At 46.7% G+C, this 22,885-nt stretch overlaps 1 protein-coding gene across 2 annotated transcripts in view; it reads right to left on the bottom strand.

The window, feature by feature from the left end:
* Positions 1–8,093: 8,093 nt before the first annotated feature.
* The window catches only part of TSPAN32 (tetraspanin 32), a 31,054-nt gene continuing 16,262 nt past the window's right edge, over positions 8,094–22,885 (bottom strand). For both annotated transcript variants that reach the window (XM_080346064.1, XM_080346063.1), the window contains exons 5-8: positions 15,512–15,613; positions 13,834–13,926; positions 12,179–12,262; positions 8,094–10,011 (exon numbers count right to left, since the gene is read on the bottom strand). In XM_080346064.1, the coding sequence (XP_080202190.1) occupies positions 9,916–10,011; positions 12,179–12,262; positions 13,834–13,926; positions 15,512–15,613 (375 nt within the window). In that variant the 3' untranslated portion in view covers positions 8,094–9,915. The remainder of the gene's footprint in view (positions 10,012–12,178; positions 12,263–13,833; positions 13,927–15,511; positions 15,614–22,885) is intronic.

Raw genomic sequence — 22,885 nt, 5'->3', positions numbered from 1 at the left:
TTGCCCTACGCTGGACCCTCTCCAGCAGTTCCTTGTCCTTCTTGAACTGAGGGGCCCAGAACTGGACACAATATTCCAGATGGGGTCTCACCAGGGCAGAGTAGAGGGGAAGGAGGATCTCTCTTGATCTACTAACCACCCCCCTTCTAATACATCCCAGGATGCCATTGGCCTTCCTGGCCACAAGGGCACAGTGCTGGCTCATGGTCATCCTGTTGTCCACCAGGATCCCCAGGTCCCTTTCCCCTACACTGCTCTCTAATATGTAATTTCCCAACCGATACTGGAACCTGGGGTTGTTCCTGCCCAGATGCAGGACTCTAAACTTTTCCTTGTTAAATTTCATTAGGTTATTCCCCGCCCAACTCTCCAGCCTGTCTAGGTCTCGCTGGATGGCAGCACAGCCTTCTGGCGTGTCAGCCACTCCTCCCAGCTTAGTGTCATCAGCAAACTTGCTGATAGTACACTCTATTCCCTCGTCTAAGTCGTTAATGAATATATTGAATAATACTGGCCCCAGTACTGACCCCTGAGGTACTCCACTAGATACTGGTTTCCAACTAGACTCCGCACCATTGACTACCACTCTCTGGCTTCTCTCCTTAAGCCAGTTTGTAACCCACCTCACTACTCTATTGTCTAGACCACACCTCTGCAACTTAGCAACTAGGATGCTGTGGGAGACTGTGTCAAAGGCTTTACTGAAGTCAAGGTAGACCACATCCACGGCTCTGCCATCATCCATCCACCTTGTAACATTCTCATAAAAGGCTATGAGGTTGGTCAAGCATGACTTACCCTTGGTAAAGCCATGCTGACTGCCCCTAATAACCTTCTTATCCTTGATATGCCTTGAGATAGCACCAAGGACAAGTTGTTCCATTACTTTCCCAGGGACAGAGGTGAGGCTGACCGGTCTATAGTTACCCGGGTCCTCCTTCTTGCCCTTTTTGAAGATTGGAGTGACATTTGCTTTCCTCCAGTCCTCGGGCACCTCTCCCGTTTCCCAAGACTTGGCAAAGATGATGGAGAGCGGTCCAGCAATGACCTCAGCCAGCTCCCTCAGCACCCGCGGATGCATCCCATCTGGACCCATGGATTTATGGATGTCCAGTCTATTTAATTGCTCCTTAACCCAGTCCTCATCAACTAAAGCAAGCTCCTCCATTGACCTGGCTTCATCTGGGGTCTCAGGGGTACAGGGCTCCCCAGGACAGCCTCCGGCAGAGTAGACAGAGACAAAGAAGGCATTCAGTAATTCTGCCTTCTCTGTATCTTCCGCCACCAGGGCACCCACCCCATTCCTCAGTGGGCCTACATTGCCTCTGGTATTAGTTTTATCCGCTATGTATTTGAAAAAGTTCTTTTTGCTGTCCTTGACCCCTCTCGCCAGCTGTAATTCTAAGGAGGCCTTGGCTATCCTAGCTGCCTTCCTACATCCTCTAACAGCAGCCTTATATTCTTCCCAAGTGGCCAGCCCCTGCTTCCATGACCTGTAAACTCTGCTCTTCTGCTTGAGCATACCCAATAGATTCCTATTCAACCACGCAGGCCTCCTGGCTCCCTTCCTTGACTTCCTACGTGTGGGGATGCTCTGATCCTGAGCGCGGAAGAAGCAATCTCTGAATGCAATCCAGCTCTCTTGGGCCCCTTTTCCTTCAAGCAGTCTTGCCCATGGGATTTCCCCCAGCAATTGCTTGAAAAGGCCAAAGTTAGCCCTGCTAAAGTCCAGGGTTGCAATTCTACTTGCTATTCTGTTCCTGCCACACAAGATGCTGAACTCCACCATCTCGTGGTCACTGTAACCCAGGCAGCCCTCAACCTTTACTGCTTCGACCAGACCCTCCTTGTTAGTGAGGATGAGATCCAGCAGTGCACCTCTCCTAGTCGGCTCCTCCACCATCTGCATGAGGAAGTTATCATCAATGCACTGGAGGAACCTCCTGGACTGTGGCTGGCTGGCTGAATGGTCCTTCCAGCAAACATCAGGGAGGTTAAAATCACCCACAACAACCAGGGCATGTGACTGCGAGGCCACTCTCAGCTGCCCATAGAAGGCCTCATCAACTTCCTCAGCCTGATCTGGTGGCCTGTAACAGACGCCCACAACAGTGTCACCCCTGCCAGCCTGCCCCTTGATCCTGACCCATACACTCTCAACTCGCTCATCATCCACTCCTGGGCAGAATTTAGTACATTGTAGTTGCTCTCTCACATAGAGAGCAACTCCACCACCACGCCTGGCTGGCCTGTCTTTTCTGAAAAGGGCATAGCCATCCATGACCACATTCCAGTCATGTGAACTGTCCCACCATGTTTCTGTAATTGCCACCAGGTCATAATCTCCCAGCCGAACATAGGATTCTAACTCCTCCTGCTTATTCCCCATGCTGCGCGCATTGGTGTACAGGCATTTCAAGGAGCGAGCAGAGCACTCCCATTTCTCCCTAGGAGCATAGGAGGCCACCTGGTCCTCATCAGTTCTAGAATGCTGCCCCACTGGGACAAGCCCAGCTACAACCCCATCCCCCTTCGAGCCTAGTTTAAAGCTCTCCAAATGAGCCCAGCTAATTCCTGCCCCAGCATTCTTTTGCCCCTCTGAGATAAACCTTTCCCACGTGACACTGTCCGGATTGGTGTCTTATAGAACCAACCATTATCAAAAAATCCAAAGCCCTGCCTGTAGCACCACTCTTGGAGCCAACCATTTAGATAATGAATTTTCCTATTCCATCCCACATCGTCACTTGAAGATGGAAGGAGTGAAGAAAAGATCACTTGAGCCCCTGAGTCTTTCACCATCCTTCCCAAGACCTTGAAATCATTCTTCATTGCCCTCAGACTACGGGAAGCAGCTTCCTCCCCATCTGTCTGGAAGACCAGCAGCGGGTAGTAGTCTGTCGGGTGCACCAGTCTTGGGAGCTCTCTAGCAATATCCTTGATCCGGGCTCCAGGTAGACTACAAACTTCTCTAAGATGAGGGTCAACTCTGCATATTGGGCCCTCTGTTCCTTTCAGAAGGGAATTTCCTATTACTATCACCCTTCTTTCTTTCTTAATAGAGGCAGTCTTAAGTTGTGGAGTCAACCACCTCTTCCTATGTGATCTTGTAGGCAGGCTTGGCACTGCCTCCTCACCTACCTCTTCTTCCAGATCCAAGGCCTCAAACCTATTATGGAGGGGCACCTGAGGAGACAAAGCAGGCAGGGAGGGGGGCTGCCCGTGACGCCGAATTGGAATACGCTTCCAACCCTCGTCGTCTTTTAGGTCCCCTACCTCTGCCCGACAGCAACAAGGGTGGGGCCGTCTCAGTACTTCCGCCTCTTTCCGAGAGGGCAGGAGGTCCATCTCCTTTTGGGGGGTACCTCCCTGGGACCTTTCCGACTGGCACGTCAGGGTGTTACTCCACCAGTCAATCTCCCTTTCGCACTCATCATATTAAAAAAAACAAACCAAAACAAAGAAACAACAGCAGCATCACCAAAAATCTTTAAATAGGGCATTTTGGAGTTGCATGAAAAGAAGGTCAGAAATCCATCCTGCAGGAGACTAATAGTCCCAGAACACAGAAGAGTAACTTCCTAGGCAGCCAACACCACGGAATACTGTTTCTCAAGGCAGGGACCTAAGCAAGGGCAACCTGCAGGGCAAGAACTGGCCTATGGCAGTGGGAAGGTGAAGCTCCATCACCCTAGGACACACCAGTCTGCACACCTGGAGAGCCAGCCAGTGCTTTCATTTTGAGTAATTTAAACTAATACTAAGAATCTCAATCATGTGTCTAAGAGGACAGTTTTTCACTGTCCCCATGGGAGCAGCTCGTGCCTCCTCATCCGAAAACCCCTGTGCCTGGCTCTGCAAATTCAGCCAAAGTGTCGCGATAGCCTGGGGGTCATGTTTGCCTTGCAGACTTCAGAGGGGAGTTGTGGCAAGCAGAGACTTGTAGCTGTGCCTGAATTTTCTGTTTCTAATAAATTCAACAAATGGTTCCCATCTGTGCTGTCTGTCTCTCTGCCATCTTTAAATATTTATATCAATGTATCTATGGTGATAGGTCAGGTTATATAAGGAGGAGGAGGAACAGGGGGGCAGTGGGGAAGAATAGCATCAGCTCCCACTAGAGCTACGGCAAACCTGAGTGGGTTTCCCCACTCCACACAGGCACTCCCTCTTCACTGCTCACCAGCCCAGAAAGTGAACACTCATTTTTCTCAGAGCATCAGAGAGGGCCAAACCACAGCTGGGTTTAGCTGTGCTTTGCGAGATGCCATGTGGGAGAGCAAGAGCCCAGCCCATTGATGCAGAGAGCTGCCATTGTATAATCAATGTATAATTCATTAGTAAGTGAATAAAGACTGGAATAGCTTATTGCTGATGTAACGAGGCTAAAAAGAAAGCGAGCATGATCGTAAGCAAGCTGGTGCACATGGGGGTTAAACACTTAGTGATGCTAAGAGGAGAGAGGGGGGATTTTGCTGTGGGACAACATAAACAATCCAGCTAGCTGGCTGCCAGCGAATCCAGGGAGGGCGATGCAGGGATACGCATCTGCCTGGCAAAAAAGCTGAGAAGGACCTTTCCTTTCCACTTGTTGGAGTCTAAGGGAATAGCACCTGGCAGACAGGAGGGCGTTAGCTCTGGGTGGGCATCTCAGGCCTTGGCTGAAAGCGTTTCTCCCAAGATGTGCCGATTCCTCGCAAGTTGAGTGACCACCTTGTATCTCTTGCAGATAAAGAGATTTTTTTTATTTTTTTTTTTTCCTCACGATCTTCCTGGCTGGGGTAGATATGTAGCTTGCCACCAGGCATTGACTTGTCTAGCAGACCCCCAAGATGCCGGATGACTAAAGACAGCACTGAGTTTATGCTGGGAGCGGGAGAGACAGCATGACGGGGAGCAGAGCAGCCTCATCATCAGGCCTGTGACTGGTCATGGGTTTGGCAGCAATGGCTGAAAGCTGCAAAACATGCATGGCCTGTGTTTTTCCAAAACAGTCTCCGAGGCTCTCATCTCTTCACTTCCACACTCTCCTCCACTGTCCCAACCCTGTAATGGCTCCCAGCAGACAACGCTGATCTTTGCTGCTGGTTGCTCAGCCTCCCAGAAGAGGAATTATGCAGTTAAGAAAAAAAATCCTTTTCACCCCAGTATAGCATTTTACTAAAAGAGAGAACTGCAATGACACTTCATGTGAAAATTGCAGGGTGTGTGTCATCTGATTGTGTATTCAAAGCAGCTTCAGACCTTACCTGCCTTCAGCTGTGCTGGTGGAGATCTGCATGGAGCACCTACCACCTCTGACTGCATTTCTAGAGGAGAATTATAGCCAGCTGCTTTTGCAAATGCCTGCTTTTGCACCTGGTTAAAAAATAATGTCTATCAACTATTTTATATGTCTGCAGCTCAGAAATGCAGCTCTGCCTTGGCAGGAGGTTCCTTACCACCCCAGCACTGCAAAGATCTATCTGATTTTGCCAGTTCCTAAGGTTTTGGAAGGACTTGGTCAGCAGTATCTCCCTCCTTCAGGATCTTGCTGCAAGCATGACCCGGAGTTGCACAGCAAAGGGGCTGTGGCATGAGGAAGTTGTGTTTTGATGGCAGTGGGAACTGGCAGACACACAGTCAACAGGGCAGGAAATAACAAAACATTTTGGAGCCAAGCCAGCACACCACAACGCTGAGATTCCCACTCTGCTCACAACTGAATCCCTCTAGAGAAACAGTGAACTGCTTATCCTGTGCTTTCTACAACTTGTCTGAGTTCCTCAGGTTTTTCCCAGGTACTAAAGAACCCAGTCTGCAGAAACCTTGAGCATCCTTGGCTGCTGTGCAAAGCTGCACCCTGCTCACCTGCAATTCTGCATGAGCAGGACATTGAAACAGTGGTATCTGCTGCCATCGGAGTAGGTGCTGGTAACTCTGCTCTGGTTCATAAACAAGCTGTAGTCACACAACCCATGGGCATGCCGGGGCCCCACGTAAGGCCTCAGGGGAAATTAATGCTCTTGCTGGCAGGACCCAAGTGATGCGTGGGCAGCGAATGATGAAGAGCAGCACAAAAGGGTTCTTGTCACTGCCACTGGTTGATGCTCTTGAACCCTGTAGGTAATCGTCTGGCCTCAGGCTGCTACCGCTTCTTGTGTCTTCAGATAGGACTTGGGGTTTGTCTAAAATCAAAGGAAAAGCATAACTCACGAGGACAAGCTAACTCATATCCATAGAGAGATCAAACTGCAATTGCCCAGTTGACCTCAGTGGAACTAATAGATAGTTGTTGGAGCTTAATTGACAACAAAATGGAGCCAATTCACAATTAAATACTTTACTTTGCACCTTTGGTCTCTCTTAATTTTTTTTTCCCTCCTACATAAACAGTGATTTCTTTCCTACCAGTTTGAGTGTTGATATGCTTATAACAACCAGCTTCCGCTTCTGCAAGCCCTGGGAAGGCTCGCTGGCTCTACAGGTGTTTCCTAGCTTGGCTGCCAGCTTTGCATCCCTACTATTCAGCTCTGTGCTCTTATCCCAACAAAATCTCTCTCTTGCTCTTTCAACACCAGGTAAATCTCAGCAGCGCTTACAAATATGTTCCTGGGGTTTTGCTCTGGTTACACAAGAGCTGTAATTTGCCCATAGCAAGCAGCAAAGTAGAGACTAGTAAGTGCAAACTGCAGGACAGGGATTTTTTTGTTGGCATGGGTGTAAAAAACCCCTCACAACAGACACCTACCTCTCAGCTTCCATCCTGGGCACTGCCATTTCTACAACTGCGAACATAAAGGTAACACTATACTTTTTTGCAACAGGTTTCTAAAATTTGAGGAGTCAGAGGTATCTGCTTTCCTATTCTTGAAAACGACAGCAGGATGCCATTGCGGGCAGCAGGAGGATCCCACAGCACGAGCCCTGCTAGAGGACAATGTCTGGCTGGGCATCACTCTGCCACCCAGCCATTCAGGCTGCTGCTCCTCGCAGGGGAACTCCAGCAGTGGGTGAAATGGGAATAAAGATCATGAGATGGCCAGTGCGTACATACAGAACAAGTCTGGGTTTTTTTGTTTGTTTTCTTTAATTATAGTTTTTTGGAGTATTTTGAAAGAAAGAAAACTACCTTAACCCCATAGTTGGCTATCAGAGGAAGGAAGGGGCTTCTGGCTCTCTGAGACAAGAAATTGCACAATGTTTCCAATCTGCTGCTTATTGGGAAGAAGAAATTACCACTCTCCAGATATATTATCCCTTTGTGAGATTATTTGGTGCAGGTCATGTTCTTATCCCTGCCACGCTCACAACAGAAATCATTACAGAGGTGTGAAAACAGGAGCTATGCACACCTGCACAGCCAGTGCTGGAAAGGCACCTGCTGCTTTTGGTGAAGTTGCAGTGATCACAAGGGGTTCAAGGGAAATGAGACCTGGGGGAGGGGGATATAACACACTTTCAGGTTTCTTTATCATATATCTACTACTCCTGTCCCTAATCATCCCTTTCCATTAAAAATTGACCTGGGAAGGAGGAGCACCCAAAGCTTTAGCAGTCCTGGTGATGAGGCTTTAACAGAGATCTTTTCTACCTGACTTTAAAGTTTATGAGGCTTAACCAGGTAACCCACACTGATAACATACACTCCACTCATTTGCTCAGTCTCCAGTGTTTTTTTACGTGGTAGAACACTATCAGTTGTCCTGCCAACACAGAGCTGTGGGCAAAACTTAACTACCTAGTGCTTAAAAAGTGAAACACTAGAGATTTACTTCATATAAACACTCTGCTCTTTACTGCTTACATTTGTCCTCAAGTTTTTTTTCCTGCCCCTGCTTGCATCACTCCTCACAAGGTACATGCCTGCTCTGCCAGCAGCTGGACAAGGGTAGGATGCGGCTGATGAGTGGCTCCTTTTCCTCCAAAGGATCAACACCATCTTCTCCCTCTTGGGTGCTGCTGGGCTAGGTGACCACCAGCTGCCCAGGGAATATCTCTTACTAGCACATGAAGGATTACCGCAGGCTTTCCATGACACAAACCTCCAAGCAATGCAGGCAGCCTCATGCATGGCAGAAAAAGAGAAGGAATGATGGCCTTTTGCAAGGAATTCATCTTTATTGAAGCAACCATGAGTCACATGAGCTGCCAGCTGGCCTGAGGAATAACAATAGCAGTGACCTGGACAATAGCAGCTGGAGCTCACAATGGAGATTGTTTATCTCCAGAGAGCAATATACTTTATAGTATATATATATACAAAAATGAATTTTTCCCTACTGCTAGAAAGCAGGTATGTTGGCAAGTGTATATCACCACTAAATCCCTACAAGACTGAGGCATGTTGGTGACTGCCAGGAGGTAGCTTGAGTAACACTTGGAGCAGCCTGAATTTGATTCTGCTTCCAGCAAAGTCAATGGTGAAGCTCCACTGGTCTCAAGGGAGAGGGATTGGGAGCAATAGCGCTTTCCCCTTCCTCAACACAGTTCTTTCCAATGCAAGATATTTGCAGCCATGTTAAGATGCTAACCAAGATAGGGAAGGTGCTGTGGGCTATACTGCTGTTCTTGTACACGAAGCAAGCCCACAGCTGAGTACTAGGACCAGTCCTGAACATCAGTATGGGGTTTTCCATGTTCATCTTAATAAACAGCTGCTACTTACTGTTTTTCATGTCTAAAAGCCACAATGGTGGAGAGGGGTGAGAGCTGGTTCTGGTTCAACAGACATTTCACATAGCCATGTAGATGACAGCAGGTGCTAAATCTGTTGCAGTGATGGGTTTCAGCTCAGAAGTTGCTCTGCCTCCTTGCAATGAGGGCAAAGCACACCAGGAAGCTGTTGTTTGAGCTAGATGGAGAGCGGAGTTCTTCAGCTGATTGAGGCTTTTTAGATTTCTGTTTGTTATTGATAAGGTGATCAAAAGAGGACGTGTAGTTGGATGTTGTATTGTTTGACTTGGCTGGAGATCAGTCCTATTCTCTTACAGATTTAAAGTTCAGTACTGTGTGTATGTGTGATATCAAAGTCCTTTTGTGCTGCACAGCAGCACAGTGGGTTAGTAAAGCTAGATAAACACACAGCTAAGGCTGGAAGTTGAACAAGCTCCTATGAAATCAGTGTGGTATCATGGCCTCGGAGGCTGACTAAATCCTAAGAATTAAAAATTAATAGTGTATTGCATTAGCAAGGAGGAGTAACAGAGGGGATATGTTCTTCTGCTGGTCATTTGTTTAAAAGCTCATGCACTGATCTTTTTTCTGATCTCTATCAAAAGCTATATAAATCTGTCAATATTTGAAAACAACGGAAAAACAGTCGATGGTCATTGGATGCCTACATACTCAAGCATGATCAGAAACATGCCCGAAGTCAATCATTACGAGTGTCCAAGCTAGGAGAGCGCATTTCCCATCAGAAATGGCACACTTTTTGTCTTTGTACTTGCTGATAGCACAAGATTGGTCCTGGGCTGTGATCTAAAGCCATCTTCCTAGTAACATGGCATCTTTGGGGGTCATGGGGAACTGCTTAGATGACAGTGCAGGAGAAGTTTGGTTTAATGCTGCCATTTTTAGTAGGCTTTTCTCTCTGATTTTTTTTTCTTTTTCCCCAAGGGGCTGTTTGTGTCCTGCTTACAGAGCTACAGCATCTGTGTCCCCTAGTGAGGGGCTCTGTCCCTCTGAGCCCAGGTGCATGTCTCAGTCCTTGCCCATTTTTGGCAAGATGTGGGACTCCTCCTCCGCAGAGCATTGTCCACCCCGACCAGCTCAGAAATGCACGACAGCCAGTAGTGCAGGAAGGGGAAACGAGTGACGTCCCACTGTCTGCCCCCACACACCACCTTCCCAGGGGACTTTGTGGGTGACTTCAGACTTCTTCCTGTGCCAAGAGCTGGCTCTACCTGGTAGGGATGCCCAGGCAGTGGCTTTCTACCTTTCTCGCAGGATGTATTTGCCTTTACGGTCCAGGTTGTTGCTGAAGTGGATGGAAAACCAGAGGAATGAAGTGAGAATCATCCCATAAACCTAAAAGGAAATAAATTAGACAGGCACACAATTAAATGCTGAACTGATCATGATGCTCCATCTGTGCAAATAAGCAATCATAAAAGCTCCCTGTTAGTCTACTTGGCACTTCTGAATTTACGTATCAGGATGCTACCTTTTTCTTAAAACAGAGATGTTTTTCAGTAAAACCGTGAACACCAATTCCAACATGGGAGAAAAAAACCCACAGCATGCGGTTAAAACATCTGATTGGAATTAACATAGTACGGCTCAAACCCGGTCCTAAAAATACCAAGAAACAAGATGAAACCAGGAAATTCAGATTTCAAATTCCTGGCACAAAAACATTCCCCTATGTGAACAAACATATCTCTCTTGTAATAGCCTATTGCAGAAATAACACAAGGGAGAAAACAAAACAAAACAAAACAAACCTCATGTACTGTTTGGAGTAAAAAAACTCAACAAAACAAAAAACCCTAACAAAACCCAAACCCCACCCCAGGCATTTGCATGGTAGTGAATGCAGAGGACAGTATGCTTCCTCTGTATTGCGATATTTTGCCTGGTATCATAAATCAGGATTTACACAGGCAACATATCAAAGATAAGGCTACTGTGGGAAGGATAATGAGGGCTGCAACAACGTGCTCTTTCCTAAGAGCCTGTCTTAACGTGCAAGCGCCTTTGCCTGTGGCTTGATCTGGGGACATGTGTGCATTGTTGGTCAAGGGACAGTGACATCAGAGCAGCTATAGTGCACTTCCTTTGCACCCTGCCGTCACAATAGTGAACCGTGCAGCGAGATTTCCTCTCACAGACACTTCAAAAGACAGCTGCCTTATCTGACTATAGCATCAAGCTGTGAAGAAAAGATATAGATAATAAAAATGCTCCCAATTTTGTCTGTATATAGCTGCAATGATATTCCTCCTATACCTGAGAAAAATCAGAAGGCGACACCACATGACTTTACGTTTGTAGCCTCATAGCAATGCCTGATGGTTTTCCCAATTTACTACTGGCAGTATAAAATACAGTATTGTTAGTTCCTCTGGGTTTTGTTTAGATGGACAAGAGTCTTCTAACCCATAATTTTGCCAAGGCAGACAAGAGTAATAAAACAATCTCCAATTACACAGTCAGGAAAGGCAACCCCAGCTGGGGAGCAGCATGTAGATATCACAGCAGACCAAACCTCCCTTCATGGTGAAAACACGAGATTCCTGGTGTGCAGTCTTTTCTGGCATGCTCCACCACATGCACAGGGCCCTTGTGTAGAGGTAATTACAGTGTTATACCTCTGCCAAGTAGTGGGTGGGCATACAAGCAGGCTCGTTTTAATTAGTGGTACTCTCCAGCTCTGAAGGGACAGCCTCCACACAGCCACGGAGCCCCGTCACCACAGGACATACACTTCTTGCAGCATTTCATTTTTTCTTTTCTTTTCCCCAAAATAAGACTCATAAATTCAGCACAGATCCTTTCTACAGAAGCCATTTTCCAAAGATGATCCTATCCTGCCTCTGCAAGGTCCCAATACAGCACCTGGGAGCCCAGACAACACACTGCTCCTCTCCTTTGCAGCCTGCTCCTTACGTTATTCACCCATCCACTGCCTGAAATGCACCTGTATGAGGTTTGTTAGTAGTCCTTAGTATGATGAGACCTTCCCTTTCTGCACAGCTCTCCAGCTGGTGCTCACTGGCATTCAAGGCCTTGCAGCCCCAGCCACACAAAGCGACTTCAGGCAGCTGGTGAGTGCTGGGCAAGGGGAGGCAGCAAGTGTCCTGAAAGATTTTCCTGCATCTCCTTTTCCACAATTGCTGCTGGCTTCCTACCTGATCTGCAAGCCCTGTTCCAGGTGACATAGCCTCTCGCTTGCAGGAGATGTGCAGGCAGGTCTGGGCAGGTGAAATGCAAATGCTGCTGCCATGCCTAGTTTGGGCAGAAAAACTGTGCAGCAAGCCTATTCCTGCAAGAAAACCCCTATGGCCATTAGCCTAGCCGAGACAGGTCCTGGGTCTTTCTTAATTTCTATGGTGGCATCCACCACCACTTGCTTCTCTGCTGCCAGTCTCCAAAATAATCTGAAATCTTAGCTTCTGGGTGCTAGTTTAGGATATGCCTCCCTTACTGGAGCCTGCGCCTTCAGGCCAAAATGCACAGGAACAGACATAGCTACCATGAAGCCGATGGTGACACCCAGGAGTGTGGAGATGAAGTCCATGTGCTTCCTCAGGAAGTCTCGGATCTCTTGCAGGCAGTCCTGGGAGGAGAGAGACACCCCTTGCAGCACAGCAGCAGCAAAGTGGGGGGTTTTGTCCCCCCAACAGCACTGGCCACCACCCCGGATAGAAAGGGAAGCAAGAGGGGGATGCAACATTGCACAGCTGGGCTCCTCCATGGGCCACTCTCCTTTCTGCTGCTTGCTGCAACTTGGGAAGAAAAACATCTGTGTTATATTTTCTGTTTCTACAATACGCCTACAATTTTCTTGGTATGATGCTCTTTGGACTGTGGTGGCCATGCAGGTACACAGCTAAGCATGGTCATGCATAAGGTTTTTGTTTCCACTCAGTGGAAAATGGAAAGAGGGCAATGAAAAGATGGAAAAGCAGAGCACATCGTAATGCTAAATACATTCCCCAAAGATACTAATGAACAGCTCAATTTCACAAGGTGTCTCAAGCATTAATATACATTAGCCTTAAGCATGCCAGCAGCCCCAGGGAAATCCAGGAGGTGTTAGCCAAGAGAGCCATTTAAAAAATGCAAGAGCATGCCCTTGATGAAGTGCTTTTCAGAGCGAGGTAAGAGTGCTCAAAGCCAGAGAGTGAATGTATTACAGTTACCAAACTGCGGTTCCCCAGGTTGCAAAATGCATCCTCCCACCCACGTCCCCAGCTTGCAACTGGAGGAAATGCAAACCATTAGCAGGGGGGGAACAGAGCCACCCATACAGTAACCAGTTTTGCTCTGCTCTCCCTTCCTGTTCTTTGAGACAAACTCGACCCTGCTTTGAGATGTGGCATTCCCAGAGGCAGTGCTTTGCAACACTGCCTTGTGGGCAGACGCGTGCCTGCGCATCATGACGTTCTGTTAGCACTTGACATATTCACCTAACAACATTTTTGTACAGCTAAAGCAACATACTTCAGCTGATTTGGCTACTCCAGTGGAAGAAAAATAATCATACAATATATTTGCTCGGAGGGTATGAAGTCTGCATTACAGCCTCAGCACAGAGGTAGTCTCATACTGGTGGCTTCTCTGTCAGCCTTACTGGGATACTGCAAAGAGGAGGAATGAAATATACTTGATGAAGCCACTGCTGGGCATCATCATCTTGCTTCATGAGTTTCTCATTTTAATGCCTATTTAATGCCCTGGAAAAAAGGAATTACAGCAAATTCCACATTTGCTGCTAGTGGAACACTTTTTAAGCCTCAGAAACTAGTGTTATGTGGAAAAGTTCAACAGCTTTTTGAGCTCAGACACATGGCTCTGATATCTCACGCTCTGTGCACGCACAGGAGATGAGGAGGAAGCTGGAGAGAAGCGACAGACTGCAAACTCAAGCATTTTGAAGGCTTTCTAGGGCTGAGAATGTAAGAGCATCTGCAGGTCTGTGACCCGCTGATCCACCAAGGCTCCTCCAGCAGGTGAGATGCCTCCTTATTGAAACAACAAAACCCCAACAAAACAAACCCCAACACTTAGCAACCCCAAACCACAAAAAGCCACAAGTCTCATTAACACATAAACACCAGTGAGGTTTTAACAGATAGGAAGTAGCAGTAAAACCCCAGTGTGGGGTGGAAGAAATCTTTCCCTTACCTGTCCTGCATTGCGTATCTGGCCGGATGGGCATGTCTTGTGCTCAACGTTGCTCGTGTCCCCAAATGGAGAGTGCTTCCCACAGCACAGGAACTGGAAGAGAGGGAGAGGCCTGCCAGCTGCCCACTGGGGCTCTTGTCTTGCTGCGACTGCTGGCCATGGGCCACCCTTCCTCCCTGCTGGCCCAGCCAGGGCTGCAAAACCAGGGCTGCAAAGGGTGAACCATGTAGGTATGCAAGCAACAACTGCAGCAATGGAGGTTAAATTCAGAGGAGAGGTTTGAATCTGGCCCCAAACTTGTCCGTGTTTCTTCAGGACTGCTGCCTTGGGCTGGGGCCATGCCCTCTCTTCATGGTCACACCATGTCTCACAGAGGCTGCTCTGGAAAACCCAGGGATGCACAGAGTCATGTTTCGAGTGCTTGTTATGGGCTGGGAGAGTTCCCCAGCAACAGCCACTGTGGAGCTGGTTTCCTATAACCAAGGTCAATCGGCCAGCTTGGAGCTCTAGCAGAATGGGGAAAAAAAATAGGAGTAGAAGGGCTGTTTCTCCATCAATGAAAGTGGTGAACATAAGCAACCAATGAAGTTGGGTTTCATGCCTGGTTCTCCTTGCCGAGGAAGACTCTGGGTGTGCTTCTCCGTAAACCTGCAGAGCAAGGACCACCATGCCTGGTCATGCCCCTAAGGGCCACCACCATTGTTGCAATGAGAAACATTTGCCCTTTTCTGTGTTTTGAGAAACACAGATGAAAGCAGCTTTGGAAAGTACTTGTTACGATGTCTTAAGAAAACACAGAATGATAAAGGGAGTTGTGTGGGAGGTGTCTGGAAACATGCGAGTGGAGCTGGCCTTCCCGTCCAGCCCTGCTGTGTGCCATGAACTCACTACCCAAACAGGGCCTGCTGCGCAAGGAGATGCAGCTCCTTCACACAGCGGGGACTCAGGAGTTTCTTACCACAGGGGACATCCTCACTCATCTCCTGTGGCTTTGAGGGCAAGCATCCTCCCTGTGCTCTGGGCAACCACCCTTGCACACCTGCTAAGCTACAGAGAAGTCCCCTGTGCCAACAGCATCCTGGGTGGTGTTTTTTGGGAGCTTGCTAGCAGCCTCCAGCTTTGCAAGAGGCCACGTAGCCTCCAGTACTCCTCAGCCACAGGGTCAAGGGTAAACAGAAATAACCGAGTTCACATCTGCTGGACAACGTGGAATTCCCCCCCACCTCTACCTGACCAGGAACACCAGAGGTGTGTATCTCCACTTTCTCATACTACAGATAGGGAGCACAGCAGAGAGTCTGCTAAGACAGACAATATACAGGGTGTTTCAAAAAGATGGACCTGATTTCAAAGCAGTAGTGATTTCAAATTTGGTCCACCTCTTTGAAACCCCCTGTATATATCAGCTACAGTGTGGAAGCTTTGAAGATCTTGCACCAGAGCGATGCTCAGGTAGGTCACACTTTTTTCCTGTTGATAATCTGGTTGGTCAAACCTGGGAAAGGAAGAGTAGGAAGGGAAAAGCGGACTTTACAGTGGGCTGGAGGAGTCGGTTCCCAAAGGAAAATGGCATTGCAGCATCCACAAGGCAGAGCACAGGCATCAGCCCCAGCCTGCTGAAACCACCAGGAAGATACCCCAGGGCAAGACTTTCTGTTAAGGCTGAAAGACAACTTACTGCTTCATGGATAGCAGTCAGCTCATGCCTCCTGAAGCTGGAGGAGTTCCTCCTCACCTCCTCGTACACAAAATCGTACACATCCATCATGCTGTCTTCCACCTGCGATGAAAGCAGAAATCTTTATGTGCAAAACACTGACTGTGGTCACCTTTGAAGGGAAATATGCTCCTCTTGCATCACCTCAAAAGGTCTCCCAGGTATAGGAAGACAAGTAGTGCAGCTATTAAATGATTACCATGCAGCAGTGTACAACCCATCACACACCAAAGGGCATCTCCAGCATGGCAAGTCCCATGAGAGAGGCTGCAATGCTGCATGTGTACCACTGTCTGCTACATGTGGACCCTTCAGAATCATGTCAGGATCTCACCAGCTGATGGCTGGAGCTTTTGGTTGGTTTTTGATCTAGGGTCAGAGTGTCTCCTGGTGCCTGTGACTGTTGTGTCTCCAAGTCTCTCTGCTGGACAGGGAGGACACTGTCTCCCTTTCCTGATTGGGGGCTGTGAGGACAGGCACACATGACTGTGAGATGCTAAAACTAAAAGGTGAGAGGACCTCAGATGTCTGGCTTTATCCCACTGACAGAGGAGTTCCTCTGAATAGAGCCAAAAAAATAATGGAGTGATTCAGTGGTGAATCAGACACTAAATATTTATCAAATGTGTGAGAACTCCCAGCTTGACAAATCCCAGCCAACTCCCACTTGGGTTTCAAAGGAAAAAATATATGACAATTGCCTTCAGTGCCTAGAGTCAAAACCTTATTTCTCCCTTTTGTTTTCCCTCGCTTCCTCGCCAGCACCCACCTTAGCAGGTCTGCAGGCAGCGCTTGGCTTTCAGGAGGGAAAATCGATCTGTGAGACAGATGGAGTGGGTGGCTGCGTGGGGAGGGACGGGCACTCCGGGAGCAGAGCCATCTCTCAGCAAGGCTTTTCAGCTCAGCCTTAAGGGGTTGTGCTTGGAAATTACTCTAGGGGAGGAAAACCCCAATGCCGTGTGCCTGGGGGCGAAACCGGGGTCATTCGAGGTGATTACAGCCGTTACTGCAGTATTGCTCTACCCCTCTGGCTGTCCAAAATGCAAGCAACTAACAGAAGCTGATAACCAGGGAGGGTAGAGAGGTAGGTTGAGAAGATTACTTATATCCGACTTGGCCATGCGCCACCAGCAACGGGGTTTAAAGGCTGACATTGGCAGATTTTCCACAGCTATCAACATGTCAAAGAAGTGGAGGGGCTTGGGGTTTTCTCTGGATTTATCTGCAGCAAAGCTTCTGCCCCTCGGGATGCCCCATCACCTGCCACACAGCAATCAGTAGATGAGGCAGAAGCAACCCAGCTTTAACAAGACATGTCTGATGACAGACAAGGCACAGATACTCTGAGACAAGGTAAAAGTCCTCCATAGCAATGTGCAGGGTGCTGAGCTACCCCACACAAGTGAGGAGGGAGGATACTAATTTTGTCACCCCCGTGTACCAGAGTGCATTGAGCAGGGTGGGTGCAGCAGTAGGACAAGATCATCAGCAGACTTGTGCACCACCCTTCTCCCGAGAAAACCTGGAACTCCAATAAAAAGGAAAACAACCAAGCTTTTCTAACTACTTGTGGGACATGAATTAGCTTTCCAGTAGCACCAATTAAATAAAATGATTCAATAACAAGTGTCCATTTCCACTGAAGAATTGGATTAAGAATAATGACAAAAAATAATAATCTTTTGACCTCCTCTTGTGGCCTTGTGTTGCTGAGGAAGGAAGGAAGAACAGAGCAGCTGTCTTCTTAACCTTTTGAACATCCCAACTCTAGCCTCAGATCCAGGAATAAAAACTATTTTGTGTTGTGACAACATACATATGGATCTCACAGAATAATGGTTCTGCATGTGCAATTTTTGCCTTTTCACATTTATAATTAGATTCAGGATGCTGGCCTTCACTCCAAAAGACCTGAATTTGGATAACTTAAAAAAAAAATTAAGAACGGGTTCAAGTAACTTGCTAGGTTCAAGCAAGGGTCCAAGGGTTGAGAGCGGTACTGAACTTTAACTACTTCTAAAGGTCTACTGAACACAGGGCCAGGAAATGTTGGGACAGGTACTTTTAAGCCCTCTGCCTTACTTGGACACATGCCCCAAAGCTTCATGAAAACTGGCAAAAATGCTCCTTTGCAGGGAATTTGCGCCAGATCTGTCTGTTTACTTTACAACTATATTCAACTTAAACCAAGGCAAGATGAGACTTTTTCCCGTGATGTTTCATCTGCAAAGACCATCACAGGCTCCCTAGCAGCACAGCAGGTTCTGACCGCGCCACCAGAACCAATTCACTGTGCAGGAAGGTCAATGATTATTTGGGTTTTGTCCTGATAACAAGCCTCAGCGCCCAACTGAAGCAGATCTCCTCCTCAGCAGCTTTTTAGGTGGTCATGCAATACTAAAGACCCTGGTAGGATGGCACGCGAGCTGCCCAGATGTTGGCAGCTGCATGAACTCACAAAACGATCGATTTGACCAGGATAGGTCCAGCCTGATGCAGTGGTGCACATTTGCACATTCCTTATTATTTTAAGTACCACGCAATGACATCGACCGTTGCACCTAAGGCTGTTTGAAGGCAAGGAGTGGAAAGGAAAGAATGGAAGGAACAAGATTGCCATTACAAAGCTATGGCAGAAAATTATTCCAACTGTTGGAAACAATAAGGGAAGAAACCATGAATGGTGACCATATCATGGCCAGCTCACCTAGAGTGATGGTGATGATGATGAGGGTAATCTCCAGGTACATAATGACTAATAAAGATTACTTCAATTACACTCTCTTTCTGAGCTCATTTGTGAGCTGGCTTCTCAGTTATTTACTGATTTTTTAAATTTTGTCAAGCAGTCTCCAAGAACTGAAAGCACAAATGATTAAGCGTAAAATGTTTTATAGCAATAATTTCCTTTTAGAATGCATGTCTGGGCAAGCCTAAGAGTACAATTTGCTGATTAATCATTCTCAGCATTTCTATCTAGCAATTATATCCAGCTATTACCTGAATATGCTATTCAAATCTTGGTAAGAGAATATCAAACTATAAAAGCATTTTTAAAAGAGTGAATTGACTGTAGTTCCTCTACATAATCTTTCTGATTTTTTCTCAGATCATTTGATTTTGGAGAGGGAGAATTACTGTCTTCACACAATGTGGTGATCTGCTTTCAAAGATTACTGCAGAGAGCTTTCTCATTTAAATATTTCAAAGGTCAGTACAAAATAATAAATCTCAGTATTTATCAATGGGTGTTTGCTTCTGTGCAGGCAATCATGCCACCAAACATATGAGAGGTCTGGTTTAACAAGGAGACATTCAAGAGCAAGAAAGATTACACTGAAAGACCATCATCTTAGCAACTTTTCTGCCTGGAATGGGGTTATGTTTATACTTAGAGCTGCAGCCAAGCTCTGAAGCACTGGTCACACATGGCAGCATCTATCCAGCCCAAAATGGCATGCTAACTGATGCATGCCTAATGATGTAAAAAATAAAACTTGAAAGCATGAGACAAAGTCACCAGGTGGTTTCATGAACTGTCCTTATTTGCAACATCATATGACCTAGCAGATGTAAGTAATCCCTATATTTTCCTTTGGTCTGGGACCTAACACAGTGAAGGGCTAGACTGCAGCACTGTTTTGTGCCCTGTTCAGCAGATTGACACCTCACACTCCACTCACAGGCAACTTTCAGTTCATTGCCTCAAAATAATTTTATTTTTCTGTTTCTTACACCAGGTGTTGGAGGAAAAAAAAAATGAGGGTGCTCTCTCTCATGGTTAAGCAACAGGATGCCTTTTGAGTTTGAGTGCTTAGGCTGATAGTGTTAATAACATGCTTTAAGAAAACCACAGCTGTGCCCCATCGCTTAACTCAGACAGTAGTTAGCACATAATGGACCATACAGCTGGAGAAGAGGAAGTCTGTCTGGGCTTCTTTTTGAAAGGTCTTACACTCCCCCCAGACATTAGCATTATTATGGTCACAGTGGATTTTCCTGTTCCTAGTGACATGCTGTGACCCATTGCTGGAGGAGTATGCCTGGATGAAGCTTTCCCTTGGAAGGAGACTGTGCCTGTGGTGCTTGTCAGTAAAAAAAACTCCAAGAGCTGAAGATGAAGCATCAGCTGGGCTTTTGCTTAAGAAAAATCTCCAAGTTAAGTGATATGGAGGTCACACCTTACAGTCTTTCTTTTCCTGGAAGATGCTGGGTGAAATGTTCCAACTCTAAATTAGTCAAATAATTGCTGCTTCCCGTTTCTGTCTGCATTTCTTAATGAAACATTTATTTAGGGATGATATTGATGGCTTGTTGGATACAACGAACGGAAAAATCACCACAGAGATTGATGTGGCTGACTCCAGCTGACTCAATAGAGTAGGATTTTTCACTTAAAGTAAAAGAAAGAAGGAATTTTGAGATTGTTTATCATCCTCTATATCCTTTATCCCCCAAGAAGCAGAATTTATGGCTGCAGGAAGGCATTTACTCTAAGCCATTAGCATCTTTTCCCTTGGCTATTAGAAACTAAAACAAATTTCAGTCTTACCTCATTCAAGAGGAAAACTGACTTAGGTTATTGATTAAGGATAATTTTTTCCTGTAACTGGATTTGGAACAGAAAGATCAGACAGGGAGGTCATCCTTTAGTTCCTGATCCCTTTGCAAGCCAGAATTGTCAATGAATTTCCCTCCCACTGCCAGTGAATACCCATGCTCAGGCAACCTGAACTAGTTGCTTCAACCTATGTTGAAAAACTGATGTAGATTTGTACCGAGAACAGTCTGAGGCCTAATCAGTGAGCCATCTTTGCAAGAGTCACTGTCCAAAAATGTCTCTGAAGAGCTGGAGCTCAGGGAGAACACTGTGAAAGGAGCTATCAGGATTGTTTTGAAGACAAATCCATATTTCTCCTTTCTGCTTAACAGGAAAACTCTTGACACAGCAGAGGAGGAAGGCAAGCATGGCAACCAGAAGGAGGATCCTCCTCTGCTGTGGCTCTCTGGGCCTTTGAGGTACCAAGCCCAGCACATGTGCCGCAGCCTCAGCAGAAACTGCAACCTCAGCACTTCATGTTCTTTCAGTGTCGCCAAAAGGGATGTGCTCACTACCATCACTCAGAAATATCCCTTCAGCAGTGGCTACCGCAGAACCCCTCACTTAGATATGAACTGCAAGTTAGTCAGTTAAGATGTGAAACTGGAATAAATGGTTGACCAACTCGAAATCCTTCCTTGCTCCAGTAAGACAAACACTTCTGCATTTCACTATCTCTGTCTCGCCTTTCCTCTATGGTGTGCAGAAATACACGTGTTCACCACATGTCACAAAGGAGAATTGCTTGGTTTGGATAAAGCAATGATGCAATTGCAGTGAAACAGAGGAGGGAAAACTACTCTGAGTGCTTTAAGCCAGGTTTCAGAGCAACTCCCACCACGTGGATCTAGCACATGGTAAGATGGGCTTCCCCTGTTCCATGCTCGACTGGGCTTTCATTGTTATATCTAACACAGTCATTACAATTTGCTACAGCTTTGTATTTCCTCAATAGCACATCAGCTCCTCTCCAGCCTCCCTGAAGCAGATCAATCCCAGCTGCAGAAATCTGGCCAGTGCTGCAAACCAAAGCAGCCTTTGAGCTCCCCTGTTAAAAACTGCACAAGTTAAGAAGGTGCAGCTCCCCTCTGACTGCTGGCGGCCACTGGAGCCTGCTGATGCGAGAAGAACCAGATGAGGCTTTTAGCTAAATGGTTTTCACCTTTTATTTCCAATATCTAGATACAGATTTTACATTTCTCTGTCTCTCTATATATATATCTTAAATGAAAATGCACTTCCCCCCACTTTCTGGTATCAGAAAAGGACCTCTGACCATCTTTTGTTCCATCACTGAGGGAATACACAGAAGGAGACAGAGCAAAAACCATAGTGGAACAAAAATTTCAGGAAAAGCAAAGCCTCACAAAGCTGTGAGTGACACCAGCCTCCGTGTATCAAGGTCCTCTTGGGGGTATAGGGGTGTGCTTTTTTAAAGAATCAAAAACAAAACCCCAAACAACCAACTAAACCCCTTTTCTCACATGCAGTTCTTGAAACCAGTGCCAGGCAAGACTGTTTCCTAACAGAAAAGTATTGGAAAAACACTGAAAACTGTTTTAGCTTAGAAAGACTTGTATCAGCAATAGAACGAGCCCCAGGGCAGCACTGTCACCACGGAGCTGGCGGTGGCTGCCCTGCCATGATGAGCATCCTGCAGCCATGTGAAGGCTGGATATGCCATGGTGACAGTGACCATCTGAGTGGCTTCAGATGACACTGCTGGAGACAGGAGCTCCAGCTAATGCTCTGCCACGGAAAGCAGCAGAAATGGGGCTGCACAGACTCAGTGTCAGCCCAGTGGTGAATTATAAAACCCATGTGTACAAATGCCTGTGTGGCACATCAGACAAAGGAGACCAGAGTCTTGCTGGGCGGAGCAGGCTGTTATTGCACGATGAGAACATTAAAACTAGGAAAGAGTCACAATATTTAAAAGCACTAAGGAAGGGGGAGGGTTTTCTCCCTTTTTTGGTTTTCCCATAGAGTTCAGAGACTGGGAAAAGCTTGGTGCTTATTTTCAAGTGTTTGTGCCTGGCAGAATAACAGCAAGAACAAGGAGGACATCACATTATTCACAGTGTTTTGGAAGACAAATCACTGCTTTTTCAAAATGCTTCTTGAAAGACCCCCATGAGTGGCTACAATCCCCATCCAGCCCCACTGAACCAGAAAACAAAAGGAAGCTACCAGTATGCTTCGGGTCTGGTTTCAAAAGCACCTGAACACACCTTCAGCTTGTGTTAAAATCCAATTGAAATCTCTAGGACTTAAGCCTGCCTCTAAACATGGCCTTCAGATGAGATGGACTACACCCTGTAGCAGTTTGTCCCAACACACACTGCTAGCATGAGTGACAGAAACAAACATGCCCTGGAAAAAACACAGACTGGGTTTGCTGCTGGAAGGACCTCTACAGTTCCATTTAAGAAATTACCTGGAAAGCACTGGGTCACTCCTTGCATACCTCCAAAAACAAGTAATGCAAGTGCACATGCTGGCTTTGAGCACACAAAACCAGGATTTTTTTCCTGGCAACCCAGACAATGCTGTGTCTGACTTTGCAAAAGTGCTGGTTAGAAGGAACAGCCACAAACAGAAGACCAGCACTGATCCCATATGCAGGGAAGAATAAAGAAGCTGCTCTTTTCAGGATCAGGCTCCAGGTGTAGCCATGCTTGTTATTTAACAGCTGCAACTGTCAATCCCAGCTTTGCACCCTAGGCTCTGCTAGC

The sequence above is a fragment of the Nesoenas mayeri genome (genome assembly GCF_963082525.1).
Source record: "Nesoenas mayeri genome assembly, chromosome: 5".
In the NCBI taxonomy this organism is placed as follows: Eukaryota; Metazoa; Chordata; class Aves; order Columbiformes; family Columbidae; genus Nesoenas; species Nesoenas mayeri.
The sequence above is the reverse complement of the archived record's forward strand: the minus strand, read 5'-3'. Positions and strand labels throughout refer to the sequence as shown.